Source organism: Aethalodelphis obliquidens, unplaced genomic scaffold (assembly GCF_003676395.1).
Source record: "Aethalodelphis obliquidens isolate GAN/ISIS:26980383/991018 unplaced genomic scaffold, ASM367639v1 scaffold54, whole genome shotgun sequence".
Lineage (NCBI taxonomy): Eukaryota > Metazoa > Chordata > Mammalia > Artiodactyla > Delphinidae > Aethalodelphis > Aethalodelphis obliquidens.
In genome coordinates, this window is record NW_020837998.1 from 9,880,556 (window position 1) to 9,899,184 (window position 18,629).

General features: G+C 35.0%; 1 protein-coding gene across 2 annotated transcripts in view; it reads left to right on the top strand.

The window, feature by feature from the left end:
* The window catches only part of DIAPH2 (diaphanous related formin 2), an 897,660-nt gene that overhangs the window by 476,283 nt on the left and 402,748 nt on the right, over positions 1 to 18,629 (top strand). For both annotated transcript variants that reach the window (XM_027086071.1, XM_027086072.1), the window contains exon 23: positions 1,553 to 1,682. In XM_027086071.1, the coding sequence (XP_026941872.1) occupies positions 1,553 to 1,682 (130 nt within the window). The remainder of the gene's footprint in view (positions 1 to 1,552; positions 1,683 to 18,629) is intronic.

The following is an 18,629-nucleotide window of genomic DNA, read 5'->3' on the forward strand; positions in this document are numbered from 1 at the left end:
ATAGTAATCCCAGAAATTCTAAAAGAAATCATTGTGGCCACTTCAGTTATCAGCATCATGCTTCCTGTGGCTGTTTGTTTTGAGCCTGAAGACTAACATTTCTCTTAAGTTGCTCATATCATTGGAACGTAACAGTTGTTAGAAAGCTATAGCACAAAAAGTATGGGACTGATTGATTAAATACGATTTTTTTCCTTAGATACTAAAACAATAAGGATTAAATTACTCTGTAATTACCTAAATATCCTCCACAGCCTTTTCATAAACCTATTTGCAAAGAATATTCATTTATTCTAAACAGTAATCCTTAAAGCTGAAAACCCCAAATCAGTATGAACATCAGTGGACAAACCCGTCATCTAAGGATTATAGAATTAAATCATCCAATAGAATGAGAAAAGTTGATACTTTATACCATATTTATCCTTTGTTTTGAAGTAAATCCTTGATTTTATTTGCAGCTTAGTCTAGTATGAGAGTTATATTAAAGAAAACACTTAGATTCTCATCATAGATTTTTTTGGTCCTATACTTTAAAGACCTTTATCATTCTAACCGCAGCATCCCTTTTCTAGTGTCTCTGAAAAGAAGATACAATGTGTAGGCAGGCAAATAAAATTTGACATATTATCACAATTGTGTGGTCAGATTCTGTTTATAAATCAGCATAAAAAGCCTTCAGTTATTCTTTTTTGATGGCCCATGCAAGTAAACGAGGGTAAAATGTGCTTGCTCTTTTACATTCATTTGCATCAGCAATGGCCAGAAATAAATATTACCTCACAGACGAATCAAGCTTTCAAGAATATATTTCTGTGATAAAGCAAAGAACAGAATGCTGATAACATAAACACACATTCACTTGGACTATTATTATCAATACTTAAGTGAATGTTCTTTTCTCATGAAAAGAATAGTTCATTTTGCCATAATAATCTAGACATTTTAAGAAATACGGATTCATGTTTAATTTTTTACTTTTTTCGGTCATCTTTCTCTCTTTTAAAATGTGGAGTTCATTTTAAAATCCAGAGCATTGTCACTAGACCCCAGTAGGAACTACCCCAGACATTTAAAAAAAAAATTTAATTAGTTACAATGAATTGAGTTCATTTATTCATTTATTTCTCTTGTTTAAGAAAAAGTCTCTTGGGCTTCCCTGGTGGCGCAGTGGTTAGGAATCCACCTGCCAATGCAGGGGACATGGGTTCAATCCCTGGTCCGGGAGGATCCCACATGCCCATGGAGCAACTGGGCCCGTGCACCGCAACTACTGAGCCTGCACTCTGGAGCCCGTGGGCCACAGCTGCTGAGGCCCGTGCGCCCAGAGCCCGTGCTCTCCAATGGGAGAGGCCACCACAATGAGGGGCCTGCACACTGCAGGGAAGAGTGGCCCCGCTCGCCAGAACTAGAGAAAGCCCGCGTGCAGCAACGAAGAGACCCAACTCAGCCAAAAATAAATAAATAAGTAATAATAATTTTAAAAAAAGAAAAAGTCTCTCTCTATATATTATTAAAACATACTAAAAATATTGTCGTTATTCCATTCCAGATCCGAGATACTAAATCAGCAGATCAAAAGACAACCCTCTTGCATTTTATTGCTGAAATTTGTGAGGAAAAATACCGGGATATCCTGAAATTTCCTGAAGAACTGGAACATGTGGAAAGTGCAAGCAAAGGTAATTGATTTGTAACTGCTTGGAGACTACATCTTGTCTAAGTAAATATTTTAAACAGTAGGATTAAATAATCTATAAGCATTAATCGTAATTTTTATTTGGTTACTGATATAAGAAAAGCAGGAAGATAGTTTCCGTTAGCTTGTATATGACAGCATAGTGTGTTTTAATGACCTGCTTTTGACCAACTTTATTTTTTAGCGCTCTAGGTTATTGAAGCTTTCATATCTCTGATCAAATAGTATATTTTTTTTCAATTCATAAATACTTAAGTGTATATTATTTGCAAAGGAACCATACTCTGGGGCTGTTGGTGATATCAAAATGATCGTGAGATAGTTCTTGCTTGAATTTGTTCAAAATCTAGAAGGGAAGAAAAGACATATACACAAATACTTTATAAAACAAAGATGAATATGAGAAGTGCTACAGGAAAAGATAATGGACTGTGGTTTAGATGAGAGAGAAAGAAACTTTGCATGGATAGATAAGAGGAGGCCAACAGGGTGAAGCATGAGAATAGGATTTTTACTGACATGGAAAAGGGGTATGCTGTCCAGAGAGCAGACAATAGACAATATGAGAAGGCACAGTGGCGGAATGTGTTAGGATGGTGAAAGAGTCATTGACTATCAGGCTGAAGCAGTAAGGTAGCCATTTCAGAGACTTCAGTGTCATGGTAAGCAGTCTGATCTTGATGAGATAGGTGGCAGGGCATCATTTAAGGACTAGAATGGGCAGAACCTGGCACCAGTGAAGAACAGGAGAGGAGGAACAAAAATGTCTCCAAGACTTTAATTCGAACGGATTAGCTTTGTTGGTTAGTAAGTATTGTCTACTTTTAGAAGAAGTTGAAAAGTGAAAGAAAGGAGGAAGGGTCAAGGAAACATTTTTTGAAAGTGAGGTGATGTATGTGGAGAAGTACATTTTTCCTCTTGGATAAGAAGAGTAGGCCGTAAATCTTATATTTGAAACTGCACTATAGTAATTCTGCTTCTCTATAACTCCGAGGACTTTCAGTAAGGACTCAAAAGCATATACGTTTCCCGAGTTTATTACAAACCATATAAACCTGTTAGTGTCCGTTGAAGGAGAAAAAAAGTGTGTCTATAAAACCCAGAAAGTCGTTTGTGTAATATTGTTCAGTGATCATCTCTGCCAGTCTGGTATTGTTGATCACATCTTCAACATATTTCTTGAATTTAAAGAAGTTAATGAAATTTCTTTAATTCCTTTAATTTAATGAATATTACAGTTGTTGCTGTTGTCTTGTTGGAAGAGAACAGTCATAAGGGTACCTATAGTTTCTCTAGTCTCAGCCAATTATGTATTATACTCAGTTCTATTTGTTTGTTTCCTACATCTGGGCTTTTGGCAAATCCTTTCATATTTTTCTTTTACGATATCACCAACTTCTTTCTTCCTATCCATTTCAAGAGCAAAACCTCTCTGTTGTATTTTGCTTATTTCTGCTTTCGTGTAGTCTTCCTGCCATTGTATTCGAAAGACTTGCCAGAAATCCTCTTCCTATCTTTGTGTTTGGGCTGCGGCAATCCCCATTCTCAAGTTATTTTGACTAGTTCTTTTTATTTCCCTATGAAATTTAGACTCAGAGTTTGTAACTCAACAAGTTCTTAAGTACATTCTGCCTGCTTGCATCCCCCTTTCATTTCCTTCTAGTTCTCATGTGTTCAGAAGTATTTTCTCTTGAGCCGTTTTTATTCCTTTCTAATAATTCTGTCTCTGTGTACGATTTCATCCTGCATCATATGCCTGGAAATCTTACCTGCCCTGTCCTCTAAGACAATTGACTGTTATTTGTCAAATCACTGTTCAGAATCCATTTCCTTATTTTTTTTTAATGTTTTGCTACTAAAGCCTTAGAACAAAATACTTGTGAATTTAGTTTGCAAGAAAAAACAGAATGTGGTGTGAAAGGTCAAGCCACTTAACTTCTTATTTATAGTTAAATACTTTTCCTTGGTGTCTAAGTCTAACTAGTCTTTTTTGCTTAATACAGATTTCAGTCCTGTTTGAATCACATTCTGTCACCTCCAGTACTGTGTATATAGCAAGCATATCTATATTCACAACCAACCAGCAAAAATAAAAATAAATCAACACTATATATTAATTCATTTTCCATGATTTTGGACAATCTCCTTGTGAAATGATTGCCTACAAAAAGAAAAAAGTACCTGTCTTTTTAAACTGGAGTGATATAGATAAGATGAAACTAATTCAGTTATATAACTCATATTTCAAGAATAATTGTATGATTACTAATATCTTCTTTTGTTTTTTTTCTTATACCTTTGAAAATTCTCCCTTTATTTTTATTTTTGAAGTATAGTTGATTAACAATATTGTGTTAGTTTCAGGTGTACAGCAAAGTGATTCAGTTATATATACCTATATCTTTTTTCAGATTCTTTTCCATTATAGGTTATTGCAAGCTATTGAATATAATTCCCTGTGCTATATAGTAAATCCCTGTTGCCTATCTATTGTATATATAATAGTGTGTATCTATTAATCCCATACACCTAATGTATCCCTCCCCCCTTCTGCGTTTTTTGATTATTAAAACCCAAGTACCTATTTTGATAGAATAAGGATCTTTTCTGTCTGCTATAGCAAATAAATGTATTTCAGCTCAGTACTAAAGTTATAGACCTCAAATTAACTGACAAAGAAAAAAAAAATTACCTTGAAGTGAAAAGAAAACTGAAAGTAAGAAATACGTGGGATTCATGAGAAAACGTATTTTATAAATTGCCTTCGTTCCTTGTTAAGCTAACCTTCTAAAATTGTGTGCATCTTGGACGATGCAAAGCTATGGTATAAACTTAGCATATTTTCCTAGAGCTCAGTAACTCAAAGATATTGGGAGAAAACACATCATTTTACATTAACACAGATATATATTATGGAGTGGAATGCAAAATTCACATGAATTTTTAAAATAAAACAGATGACTTCAAAGAAATTTCACACTTGCCGCAGATCCCTTGGGGAGCATGTTCAATCTTCTCTTCCATTAGGGGCTCTTGGGTGGGAAACGTTTATGAAGCATTGCCTAAAGAATTGGAGAGTGGTTTGGTTTTGCTTTGGTTTCACTTATTTATTTATCTATTTAGTTATTATTGCAGGGAGTGTGGGAGGCAAGCCGCCCTTACGAAGTTCAGAATCAAACAGTACAATGGAATTTTATTACCAGTGGAATTCATAAAATAATATTTCTCTCGTCATTTTCTTCCAAGTTAAATTATAAATCTGCAGGTCCTCTCATTCCTGTTTGACATACCAATGAGTCTTTAGAGAGAAAAAAAGTGGTTGCTATAGAGAATCTAATGCCTTTAAAATATTGAAAATTTATTTGATAAACCACCATTACCTTTTCCCTAATGAATAATTTTAAAGATTATATATGTATTTATAATTAGATATAATAGATATATAGATCTGTATTGTATAAAGCATTGCCGGTTTACTAGACCTAGTTTGTAAATCCTTCATTGTTTTTCCCCACCCTGTGGCTATCACTTTAACTTTCGGCTTTGAGGATTTTTACAGTTTGATGTAAAACCTCTAGTGTTTTATAGGTCAGCTCCAGGGATTAAACCAAAAGGGTTAGTAAAGTTTAATTAAAACTATTCCATTCAGCAGGAGAAAATTATATTAATGTATTTGAAGGGACTATTAATCCTAAGGTTTTGCATACCTCCAAAATGGGTTTCACTTCAGTTAAATTACTGCCATCCTAGAAAATAAAAGTTGGTTAAGTTTTCTATAAGCCGTGTTAATTTCTTATGATTTAAATCAACTATTATAAATTTTAATGACCAACCATACCTTTTGATAATCTGCCATCTTTCCATGCTATATTAGTAACTCTGATTAGCTATTTACCCACTCTGACTTCTTCACAGGATTAATCATGATGAAAGTTTAGATTAGAGGAAATATTGTAGGGAAAAATCTATGAGATAAAGGAAAAGTAAAATCATAGCAGAGTTAAAAAAAAGTTGGGGGAATGCAAAAAAAACAAAACAACATTTTCTGAAACTCCAGAGCTGGCAGAAGCTTTAGAGATCATCTTGTCCCTGCTAAAAGAGACCCAAGATGGCATTTAGTCCAAATTCATCATTTTACAGTTGAAAAACTGAGGCCCAGAATGACGAAGGAATTGCCCGCGATCACACAGTCAATGAAGGTTTGCAGACCTTTGTCTGTTGTTTTATTACATACATTTCAGCTCCACTTTTCCTTCCTTTGTGGTCTAAAATATACAACAGAGATTCATGCTCACATATTGGAAAACAGAAAATCAACTCTGACCAAATAAAAGATTTACTGGAGTATGAATGCCACTTCCTCTATATAGTACTCCAGTCTCTCTATCCCCATTTTGACAGAAATACCCTTTCCTTTCTCTGAGTCACAGCAGTACTTTAGCTTTATTAGTAATACAGCACCTGCCACATTTGCATTTTTTTATTTCATTGTATGCTTCTCTCTGTACCTCCTAGGTTGAGTACCTCAGTGGCAAGGAATATGCCCCATTTGTCCCAACAGACTCAGTGCTAGCTCAGCATCTCAGAGAGAAGTAAATGCTCAATAAATGTTTACTACATTGAATCATTGTATATCCTTTTAGTACAGCAGGCGTATTTCAAAATAAGGCACTATGGGAAGTTGACAAGTTGAGAATAGCAACCTGAAAATTACTGTTTACTGTAAATACAAGAGGAGAAACAAGATAAGTTAGAACAAAGAAGACACCATGACTTAACAATATTTCCTGGTCCATATTTTACTTATGTCATGGAGAAAGTTAAAATTGTAAACAATCGAGCTCTTAATGGAGAATATCTAAACTTATGGAGACTGCCAAACCATAAAGGTTTATGGTGAACAGTAAGGATTAAAAGTCTCATAGGAACTAATGGCAGCCAACTGTCTTAACGTAATATCTAACTGCTGAAACATCTTTAATTCTAATGACTGAACAAAAAAAATTACTTTTATACTATCTACTGTTTTATTGAAAAATCTTTTGAGTTATGGGACAAAATCCTACTGTTTTTAGAGCATTCAATGTACAGTAACTCATAGGACCCAAGATGTGAGAAAGTATGAAACCATAGGATGTCCTAGCAGATTTCAACTTTCTGTTTTGGAACAATAAATGCTGGAGAGGGTTTGGAGAAAAGGGAACCCTCTTGCACTGTTGGTGGGAATGTAAATTGGTACAGCCACTATGGAGAACAGTATGGAGGTTCCTTAAAAAACTAAAAATAGAACTACCATATGACCCAGCAATCCCACTACTGGGCATATACCCAGAGGAAACCATAATTCAAAAAGATACATGCACTCCAGTGTTCATTGCAGCTCTATTTACGATAGCCAGGACATGGAACAACCTATGTCCATCAACAGAGGAATGGACAAAGAAGATGTGGCACATATATATACACAATGGAATATTACTCAGCCATAAAAAGAAACAAAATTGGGTCATTTGTAGAGACGTGGATGGACCTAAAGACTGTCATACAGAGTGAAGTAAGTCAGAAAGAGAAAAATATCGTATATTAACACATATTATGTGGAATCTAAAATAATGATATAGATGATCTTATTTGCAAAGCAGAAATAGAGGTACAGACATAGAAAACAAATGTATGGATACCAAGGTGGAAGGGGGGGATGGAATGAATTGGGAGATGGGGATTGACATATATACACTATTGATACTATGTATAAAATAGATAACTTTTGAGAACCTACTGTAAAGTACAGGGAACTCTACTCAGTGCTCTGGGGTGACCTAAAGGGGAAGGAAATCCAAAAAACAGGAGATATATGTATACGTATAGCTGATTCACCTTGCTGTACAGTACAAACTAACACAGCATTGTAAAGCAACTATACTCCAATAAATTTTTTTTTTAAAAAATTTTGTGTTTTGGTCTAACTTTTTAGAAGCACAGAATGATAATAAACCAATGTTAACAGAATGTCAATAGAATTGACCTTACTTAGATGTTAGCAGTCTGAATAAAACTGAGTATACATTGTACCACTCTATCATTTTAATAAAAAAGTTAAATTGTTTGTTTAGCTTTTTTTGGACCTTTCCTACACTATTTCAAATAAATAATTTTGCTGAATGAATTACATTCTATCATATTGACACCATAAAAATCTTATAAAAATTGAGAGGAATATTAAGTTTTAGGGAGTCTAATTCATACATTTTCCAGTTTGATATACTTTCTTCCTTACTCTCACCAGGTCACCCCAATTTTTTTTTTGAGGCTCAAATTATTTTTATTATGGAAATTTTCAAATATAAACAGAATTACAGAGAAAAATATGATGAACCCTAGTGTACCTAGTATTCAGTTTCCATATTATAAAACATTTTGTTAGTCTTATTTCCCATCCCTACTACTACTACCACTACTACTACTACTACTACTGCTACTGGTGATGGTGATAGTGTTTTTGCAGGTATATTTCAGCCTTTAAAGAAAACCCCAACTATCCTATCATCTAACTAGAGTTACTAGTTTATTATGCACATTATATGCATAATATATGTCTGACATATAAGGACATATTTTTTAAACACAAATCAATGCCATTATCATACCTAACATAATGAACAATTTCTTAACATTATCTAATACCCAGTCCAAGTTTCCTTGATTATTTCAAAAGTGTTTTTTAGAGTTAGTTTATTTGAATCAGGGTGCAAACAAAATGTGCACATCGCATTTGGTTTTTATATTTTTAACTCTTTTAATTTATAATTGTCTCTCCTTTTTTTGTTAAAAAATGCTATTGTTTATTGAATAAAACAAGTTAATTATCGTGAAGAATGTGCTGGATTCTGAATGTGGTTGATTGGTTTCTTCTGGTGTTTAACTTTTTTGCTAGCCTCCTTATTTCTTGTACATGAGAAATTAGAACTGGAGGCTTGATTAGAGCAGTGTTTCTTTGTTTTATTCTTCTTTTCTTTCTTTTTTTTTTTTGGAAGCAAGTGCTATGTACTTTTTGTTGTATCACATGAAGAGACATAATATTGGATGTTCCACTTTCAGATGGTGTCAGCCTGATTTCTTTCTTATAAAGTTCCTTATCAAATTTCACCTAGTGGTCTTAGCACCTACGATGATTATTGCCCTGATCCATTATTTTATTAGAGGTTGCAGAATGGTGACTTTCTAATTTTACTATACTTTCTGCATTTATTGGCTAGAAATGTTCTGTAAAAGACTTTCCTCAGCAACTATTGGCTTTGCTGAAATATAGCTCATACAGGAAAGTTAGGCTAAATGCTCAATTTCTTCCCTTTATTTGTCAGTTTTTAAAGTAATGGGTTGGTGATATAGCCATTTCCAGTAATGAAAATGAGGTTTCTTTTTCAGTATGGTTTTTCAAATATTTGCTATATTTTCATCAGGTACTGTTATTATTCCTTTTTTTAACATCTTTATTGGAGTATAATTGCTTTACAATGGTGTGTTAGTTTCTGCTGTATAACAAAGTGAATCAGCTATATGTATACATATATCCCCATATCCTCTTCCTCTTATTTATTTATTTTTGATTTGGTAAAGTAGCAGGATACAAAATTAATGCACAGAAATCTCTGGCATTCCTATACACTAAGGATGAAAAATCTGAAAGTGAAATCAAGAAACACTCCCATTTACCACTGCAACAAAAAGAATAAAATATCTAGGAATAAACCTACCTAAGGAGACAAAAGACCTGTATGCAGAAAATTATAAGACACTGATGAAAGAAATTAAAGATGATACAAAGAGATGGAGAGATATACCATGTTCTTGGATTGGAAGAATCAACATTGTGAAAATGACTCTACTACCCAAAGCAATCTACAGATTCAATGCAATCCCTGTCAAACTACCACTGGCATTTTTCACAGAACTAGAACAAAAAATTTCACAATTTGTATGGAAACACAAAAGACCCCAGATAGCCAAAGCAATCTTGACAAAGAAAAACGGAGCTGGAGGAATCAGGCTCCCTGACTTCAGACTATACTACAAAGCTACAGTAATCCTCTTCCTCTTGCATCTCCCTCCCTCCCACCATCCCTATCCCACCCCTCCAGGTGGTCACACAGCACCGAACTGATCTCCCTGTGCTATGTGGCTGCTTCCCACTAAATATCTGTTTTACATTTGGTAGTGTATATATGTCAATGCTACTCTCTCACTTCGTCCCAGTTTACCCTTCCCCCTCCCCGTGTCCTCAAGTTCATTCTCTACATCTGTGTCTTTATTCCTGTCCTGCCCCTAGGTTCTTCAGAACCATTCTTTTTTTTTTTTTTTTTAAAGATTCCATATATATGTGTTAACACACGATATTTGTTTTTCTCTTTCTGACTTACTTCACTCTATATGACAAACTCTAGGTCCATCCACCTCACTACAAATAACTCAATTTCATTTCTTTTTATGGCTGAGTAATATTCCATGTATATATGTGCCACGTCTTCTTTATCCATTCATCTGTCAATGGACACTTAGGTCCATTTTTTTTTTTAAACAAAGTGAATTTCTTTAAAATAGTACAAATCACAAGAGGTGCAACACATGCATAGAAAATATATTTTCAACCTGAAATGTCAAAAGGACTTAGGAAAGAGAGTCATATTTTCTTACTGGTCAGTAATCTAGTCATTACGGAACAGTGTTTTTAATTCATAACATATAAACCCTATAATTAATTTTCATTTCTACAGGAAACTATTGGAAACATTCGTATATTCAGGGAACAGTGAAAGGAAGCAGAGACCATGGCCATTTGTACTTGAGTAAAATGCTTCAATATAAATCAGCTATTTTTTATAGACTTATAGGCATTTGTTAGGGTACCTTAGCTTTTGCAACCCAGAATCTCTTTCTGCTAGAGAACTGTATGCATAGCTCATCTGTCTCACACCCACTTCATGGCCCAGCCTGTCTCAGAGCCTAGGCTTCTGTGTTTTTCTAAACTGAAATTCCCCCCTCTTCTCTCAGCCCTTTTGAGCCTAATGTATGTATCTTTTGATGGCCCTCTATGAAGGCTTCCCCAACTGCTTTGGCTTTCAGGCGTCTCTCACTTCCCCTCTTCTACCATAGTACTTACTTGAGCTTCTTAGTTTGGTGCTTGATCCTATACTCTTTTGCATTACAATATCCTGTACTCTTTTGCATCCTGGCTGCATCCTGGCATGATGCTTTCTGAAATAATGTATGTTATCATAGTTTACTTTTTCAAGGGAGAATCTAACACAGTATTGGCATAGTAAATTCAGCTCAGTGAATGATTTTGAAACCTCCACCTGATCTTAGCTGCCATCTTTATTTAACCCCAGTGAAACTTTCTGGATACTTAAAATAGCTAAAATATATCTGCAGATACTTAATTTCAACTTCTTACACATTGCGTCCAGGTCTTCAAAATGTTTTCTTTAAAAGTAGCTGTTTAAGGCAAAACTAATCTGTCAATAGGATGTTAGAAATCATTATAAATGGTTAGTTTTGGGGTGGGTTAATGGCTGGAAGGGAACATGTGAAGGCCTCTGGGGTACTGGTCACATTCTATTTCTTGATCTGGATCCTGGTGACATGGGTGTGTTCAGTTTGTGAAAATTCAGCTGGTCACCTGTGTGCACCAGGGATATATGCTTTAACAAAGCATTTTTTAATAGGCGGTCATTTGTATTTTTAAAATGTGTAATGAATGATGAAAAGTGAGAAAGGTATTACGTTTTAATTCAAAAGGTCCTCTTGTTTTTACCTGTGCTTAGTTATAATGATCACATGCATTGTATAAATAACTGCTGTCAGAGTTGATCTGATGTTACTGTAAATAATTACTGTTTTTCAGCAAGTTGTATGTCACTTAAGGATTTTGTCAAAGTGTCCTTTAGTCTGAGAGTGGATGGGTACACTCTAGTATTAAAAAGGAAAAAAAAGTTAAGAAAATCACCAAGCACATTATATGCCATGTAAACATTCAGGGTGAATGTTTCTTTTCCATAGCTGTTGTCAATATTATGCTGTCTTGTATATCATTGAGTCCTAACATGTCCTGAGCACATCCTGAGGTAAAATTTTCACCAAGAACCTGTCACTGCTCTCATTGTTATCATTATGTCTTTGCTTCAATGTCAGGAAAGAGGATATGTGGGAATATTGCTCATTTAATCTCCTTGTGGATACAGTCTTGTTAGGTGAAAAATGAATATTCATACAGCAAATGTTAAAATGTGATTGACTCCTGAAGTAAAACACAGGGACATATTTGATGCAAGAGGTTTAGGGACTGATGTTAAGTAGTAATGTCAAGGTAGAGAGGGGAGAGTAAGGGAAGAGGGAAGAGTGAAAGAAATGAAGAAAAAACCAGCTCTCTGCCACCATGGCAGAATCATAGGAAGAGGTGGCTCCTGTCCTGAGTGGAGATTCCCTTGTACCACCACGGGAAATTGGTAGAATCTGGTAAGCAACTTGGTTGCTGTCACTGCAGTTTTTACCACTACCAGTTCTTTTGATAGATTCATCAATAAGGATGAATCTGGTTTAGGGATATTAGGGTTGGTGATTTTGGAAGAGGAAAGAACAGTATCAGATCTACCTAATAAGCTGCCCCCATTCTCCATTTTTTACCCGTTTCAAACGTGTCTTGAACACAGGGGACTACGTGGCTGGGGTGATTTCTTGAATTTAACTGGGTCTTTTTCTGGAATTGGGATTCTACAAGTTGATGAGGTAAATTATAGTAAATAGCAAGTATAATATTGACTTATGCTAATTTTATATGACCCAAACTCCTTTAGAGTATTTCCATGTAAAACAGTCAGAATGGAGCTGGCATTTCTATTAGAAGAGTCATTGAAATAGTGAGGGGAAAAAAACCCTGACTCCTACTGGAAGCTAATAGCTCTGTGGCAAAGAATTCTGGTACAGTCATATCTGAAAGAGACGCATGCTAGAAATAATATGGCCAAGGATGAGAATCATAACATATATATTCTAGTTTCAACTTTTTTAGTACCTACTTGTTGGATCATAGTTTTGCCACTTAACCTCTCAGTGCCTTTTTCCTCATTGTATCATAACATTTCTTAATTTGAAAAATATAGATGGTCATATTTATCCCTCAGGTGATTATGATAATAAAATTAGATATTCAGCGTGGATATGCCTTAAGAGAAAACTGTTATATATAAATAATGATTTATTATTCAAGCTAGCATAAAGATATTAATTCCAGATGATTTTGATCAGGTTTTTTATGTTTGTTCGGCCCCATTTAAAAAATGAAGGTCAAAATTCACTTGTTAAATCATAAAGCACTCTGAAATAACATATGATGTCATTAATTTTCTTTTCTTTACATGTTCTTTTACTTTTTTCCATCTCATAGTGTTTTTGAAATTAGACTCTAAAAACGTGATCACATAGGCTCATCTCATTTTGAATGACATCTCCAAGCTCTGATGGAAGAATTATTATTCCACATTTAAGAGTTGACCATAAAATTTCCATTATCCTATTCTGATAGGATATCTTTGTCCTTAGTATGTGTAAACATGGAAGAAAAGAAAAAATGTATAGTTTTAATTGAATGTTCTAAATAATTAATAGTAAATGTTTAGGGGAACATAAAAAAGGTGTGAATTTAAAATATTATAATAACTAATACAAATGATAATAAAACATTTCTTTTACGTGAATTTTTAAGGAATGGATTCTGCTTGCATTTGTAGCACAAAACCCAAGGCTAATGTTTATGCTAGCTATTGCTTCTTCACTTAATTTTGCATTTTTTCCTAATACTAGTGATAATATTAACCACTACCATTTATAAAGGGCTTACTAAGTGCCTGGCACTGCAGTAAGCCTGGTTTTAGAGAAAAGGAGACTGAGTCTCAGAAACATTAAATAAAGTGCTCAAGGTCACACAATTAATAAGAGCTAAGATTTTGGCTACTTCTATATCACTTATTCTTTTCATTATAACAACACTGAGAGTAATATCAAAAACATAGTTGAAAAAGATATGAAAAATGAAATTTTTACTCATAAATTTAAGATAAGCTGAGAAGGCAATATAAACCTTAATAAATTCTGGATTTTAATGGGAAATTAATTATTACCATTAGAAACACCCAATGAAATCGTATAAATACAAACACTTATTGTTTTACTTTAAAACTACAGTAAACTGATAAATATATAAAATGGTATTGTCAGGATTTAGGGTTTCATTCAATTCATTTTTCCTTCTACATTTTCACAGAGAGTAGTAACACACCCTGTGGTGATGAACAAAGAATATCTCTATTGCTCACCCTTCTTGAGGGATATGGTCACCAACTAAACACTTGTTTATTTAATTCTAATAGTATAAGGACTTACAGTCCCTGAGTTGCACATTTGTATCCCTTGTTTTAAATATATCACTTTTTCTTCAGCTATCTATTCCATGGAAGTGTGGGGCATGCTGTAAATTAATTTGGGCATTTATTCATGTATCTTTTACTATTAGAAATCACACTGAATAGGAGTTCTTCAAAGGAAAATGAGTTATAGCTTACACTTCTATTAATTATTTCAGTTAATATCCCAACTTAGAAATTCATTAGAAACAATTTTAATACATGTGCCATCCATGTGGACAAATGGTACATGGGCAGAATGTTCTCAGAAGACAAACATACCAAAAATATTCAACCTCATCAGTAATGGAAGAAATACACATAAAACAATAATATACAATTTTTCAGCTATTGAAGTGACAAAGTTTAAAAACAAACTGTCACATACTCAGTACTGACGCAGGTGGTATAGGGGCGATACATATGCATTAATGGTCCAAGTTCAAGATAATCTCAATTTTTCGGAAAGGAAAATGTATCAAGAGCCTCAAACTAATTGCAAACATTTAATTTGTCCTAAGAAGATGATCAGAAATGGGTACCAAGATTTATGCACAAAAATTTCATTTGTGGGTTTCCCTGGTGGTGCAGTGTTTGAGAGTCCGCCTGCCGATGCAGGGGACACGGGTTCGTGCCCCAGTCCTGGAAGATCCCACATGCCGCGGAGCAGCTGGGCCCGTAAGCCATGGCCGCTGAGCCTGCGCGTCCGGAGCCTGTGCTCCGCAACGGGAGAGGCCACGACAGTGAGAGGCCCGCGTACCGCAAAAAAAAATTTCATTTGTAACATTATTTGTAACAGTGAATAATTGGAAATATCCAAAAGAGCTAAGAATTAAGATAAATAATAAAATGAATCATAGAACATACATATAATGTAATATATTTTGAATCAAATGAAGCCTTCAATGAACTTTAATGACATGGTGAATACAAATAATATAGTAAATTCAAATAAAATAATAGACAATAAGATCCAAATTTTATTAATCATAATATACGTAACAGTAATATTTGTTGTCAGTAGTATTTTTGTGTTTTCTGTGTCTTCTGTGTGGTACATACAATTGATTCTTGTTACTTGTAGTAGTTATGTTCTATAAAGTCATCGTAAACATTGAATTAGGGAATATTGAATCATTGCTTCTACGGGAAATACAGAGTTAGGTTCCTGCGAGCCTCTGGTCATACAATTTTCATCAAGCAATCAATATATAACCTTGTTTATGTATGTTTCTGTTTAAAGATACCATATTTAATATATATGATTGATTCATTAACATTGAACTCACAGCCAACAGCACTATAACTCACGCCCGAATGAAACCTATTTAACGTAAGTATATTCTCTGTAAGGCACATTACAGCCTTCCTGCACTTAGGAACACCAGACAGCACTTCAGCACTGTGCTTGGGGGTCATTTTAAAAAGCAAAACCACTCAAAGAAGCACAAAAATGAGAAAAATATGGTACTAAATAGGTTGCAAAAGGACACTTGTTTACAGTGTGAGAGCTGAAACAAGAAGTCACAGCGTCCCCTTGTTCAACCTCAGTTGGAAACATGCACCAAAGACAACTCAAATTTTTTCACCACTCTGCATGTGTGCATGTCTCTGAATGACCACAAAATCACTGCAAGTGTTGATTGGGTTACAGATAAATTTCAGCAAGTAGGCAAATTCACAAATATGGAATCCATGAATAATGAGGATCGACTGTGTATTTATGTTTATAATCATGAAATAATTTTAAGATATAACTCATCATACAGTTCATTCATTCATTCACTCATTTCCTGAACAAGTAATTATTGAGCACTGACCATATTCTGGACCCTTGGGCTATAGTTATGAATAAAACAAAGTTCTCATTTTCATGGGAAAAACAGACAAAAATATAATTCCCTTCAGTCATGAGTATTATGAAGGAAAATAAAGCAAGATAAGAGAATAGAGAATGACAGAGTGTACTGTAGTACTACATATAGTGGTCAGGGAGGCCTCTTTGTGGAGGTGACCTTTGTCCAGAAACTTGATTAAACTGAAGTAACATGCCATGTTCATATCTCAGTCAAGGATACTTCAAGCAATGGAAACAGCAAATGCAAAATTCCCTGAGTCTTCTAAGTGGTATTGTAGTTGAAGGAGAGTAAGGGAGCCAGTGAGTGGTCGGGGAGAGTGATAGGAAAAGAGGTTGGAGGTGTAGCCATGGGCAAAAGCATGTAGATCTTGTAGGCCCTGGAATGGACTTTGGCTTTTATTCAGAGTCTGATGGGAAACTATTAGCAGTTTGAGAGTATGGAAGTAATGAGATCTGACTTATATTTAAAAGAATCATTCAGACTGCCAAGTGGAGAAATGGATTGCAATATGGCAAGAGTAGTGGGAGATCAGGAGACCACTGAAGTTGATCAAGGGAGGAAAGATGTTAGCGTCAATTAGGGTAACGGTGGTGGAGCTTATGAGAAATGTAGACTTACTATTTTTCTAAAGATTAAACCACCTGAATTTGCTTATAAATAGGAAGAGGAGCATGACAATATGATTCTTCAACAATGACTCCAAAGGCTGTGAATAGAGCAACTGAAATAAGATGGATTTGCCATCAGTCAAAGTGGAGAAGACTGTAGAAGGACTGGGTTTGGGATATCTGGAGTTCAATTTTGGTCATAGTAAGGTTTCAATACCTATTAGATATCAAAATGGAGACATCAGGTAGGCAGTTGGATATGGGAGTCTGGAGTTCACGGAGATATTGGGGCTAGAGATAGATAGACATTTGAAAGTGATGAGGACATAGATAGTAGCTAAATCCGTGTGAGTGGATACGATCACCAAGAGAGTGAGAGTGGATAGTCAAGAGAAGTGGCTGAAATACCAAACCCTGGGACCAGGGATCCAGGTAACCAATAGGGTACTTTTGAGTGAATTAGGAGGACACCCATTTGAGATGGCATAAAAGTGACTCTGGACCTTCCAGCATGGAGAAGAATTTAATTTGATTGAAACTGTAAAGAATAATGATAAGTACAATGTTTAGATATGCTCTGTTAAACCAGTGTACCAGATGTTGCTCTGTTCTGCACATAATGTATCATTTGTATTACCTATGAAGGAGCCTTTGTTTTAAAGATAAAAATACTAATGTAGTCATGAATATGTACACACAGAAAATCACACACACACACGTGCGCAAACACACGTAGATATGTATGAGCCCTGATAAACTCTTGATCATCACAAAACTCCATGCAATTGGCCCTCCAAATCCACGGGTTCTGCGTCCACAGATTCAACAAATTTCAGTCTGCTGTTGGTTGAATCCACAGATGTAGAGCCCGTGGATATGGAAAACTGACTGTACCATGCCATTTTACATAAGAGCATCCACGGATTTTGGTAACCTTGGGGGATCCTGGAACCAATCCCGTGTATACCAAGGGAGGACTGTAGATAGTTATTTAGAGATTAACACACATGAAATAGTATGCAGTGTTCTGGGGTTGAGAGGATCTGCAAGTGCACAAAGATTTATCACCAAGAAAGTCTTGTATTTTTTAATATGTATGACTGCTTTTATTTATTTTATAAATCTTTGGTGACAGAATCTTCTAATCAGAACTCTGAGCATATTGAAATTCTTACAAAAAAAGCATTGAGGAAAATGGACACCATTTTGGTGGCATTAAGACTCTACCATATGTATTCCTCACTGTATTTTTTTATTGAGGTATGATTGACAAGTTAAAAAGGTGTATATTTATGTTGTACAATGTGATGTTTTCATAAATTTATGTGTTATGAAATGAATACCAAAAACAAGCTAATTAACAATTCATCATCTCACAGAGTTACCTTCTGTGTGTGTGTGTGTGCGTGCGCACGTGCGCATGCACGCACATGTATGTGTGGTGAGAATATTTGAGATTGCTGTCTTAGCAATTTTGAGTATACATTATTATTAACTGTAGTCACCATGCTGTATATTAGGTTTCCAGAGCTTATTCATCTTATAACTGAAAGTTTGTACCCTTTGATCAAAATCTCCCCTTTTCCCCCACCCACTACTCACCCCCCAGCCTCTGGTAACCAGCAGTCTACTCTCTGGTACTATGAGTTCATTTCATTTCACATATAAGTGAAATAGAATATTATTCAGCCTTAAAAGAGAAGGAAATCCTGCCATTTGCAACAACATAGATGAACCTGGAGGACATTATGCTCAATGAAAAACCCAGACACAGAAAGATAAATATTGCATGATCTCAATTATGTGTGAAATGAAAAAAAAAAAAAATTGAACTCATGGCACCAGGGAGTGTGTGTGTGTGTGTGTGTGTGTGTGTGTGTGTGTGTGTGTAATTTATATATAAAATTTTCCTTATACATTCATCTGTCAATGGACACTTAGGTTCTTTCCATGTCTTGCCTACTATGAATAATGCTGTAATGAATATGGAGGTGTAGATATCTCTATA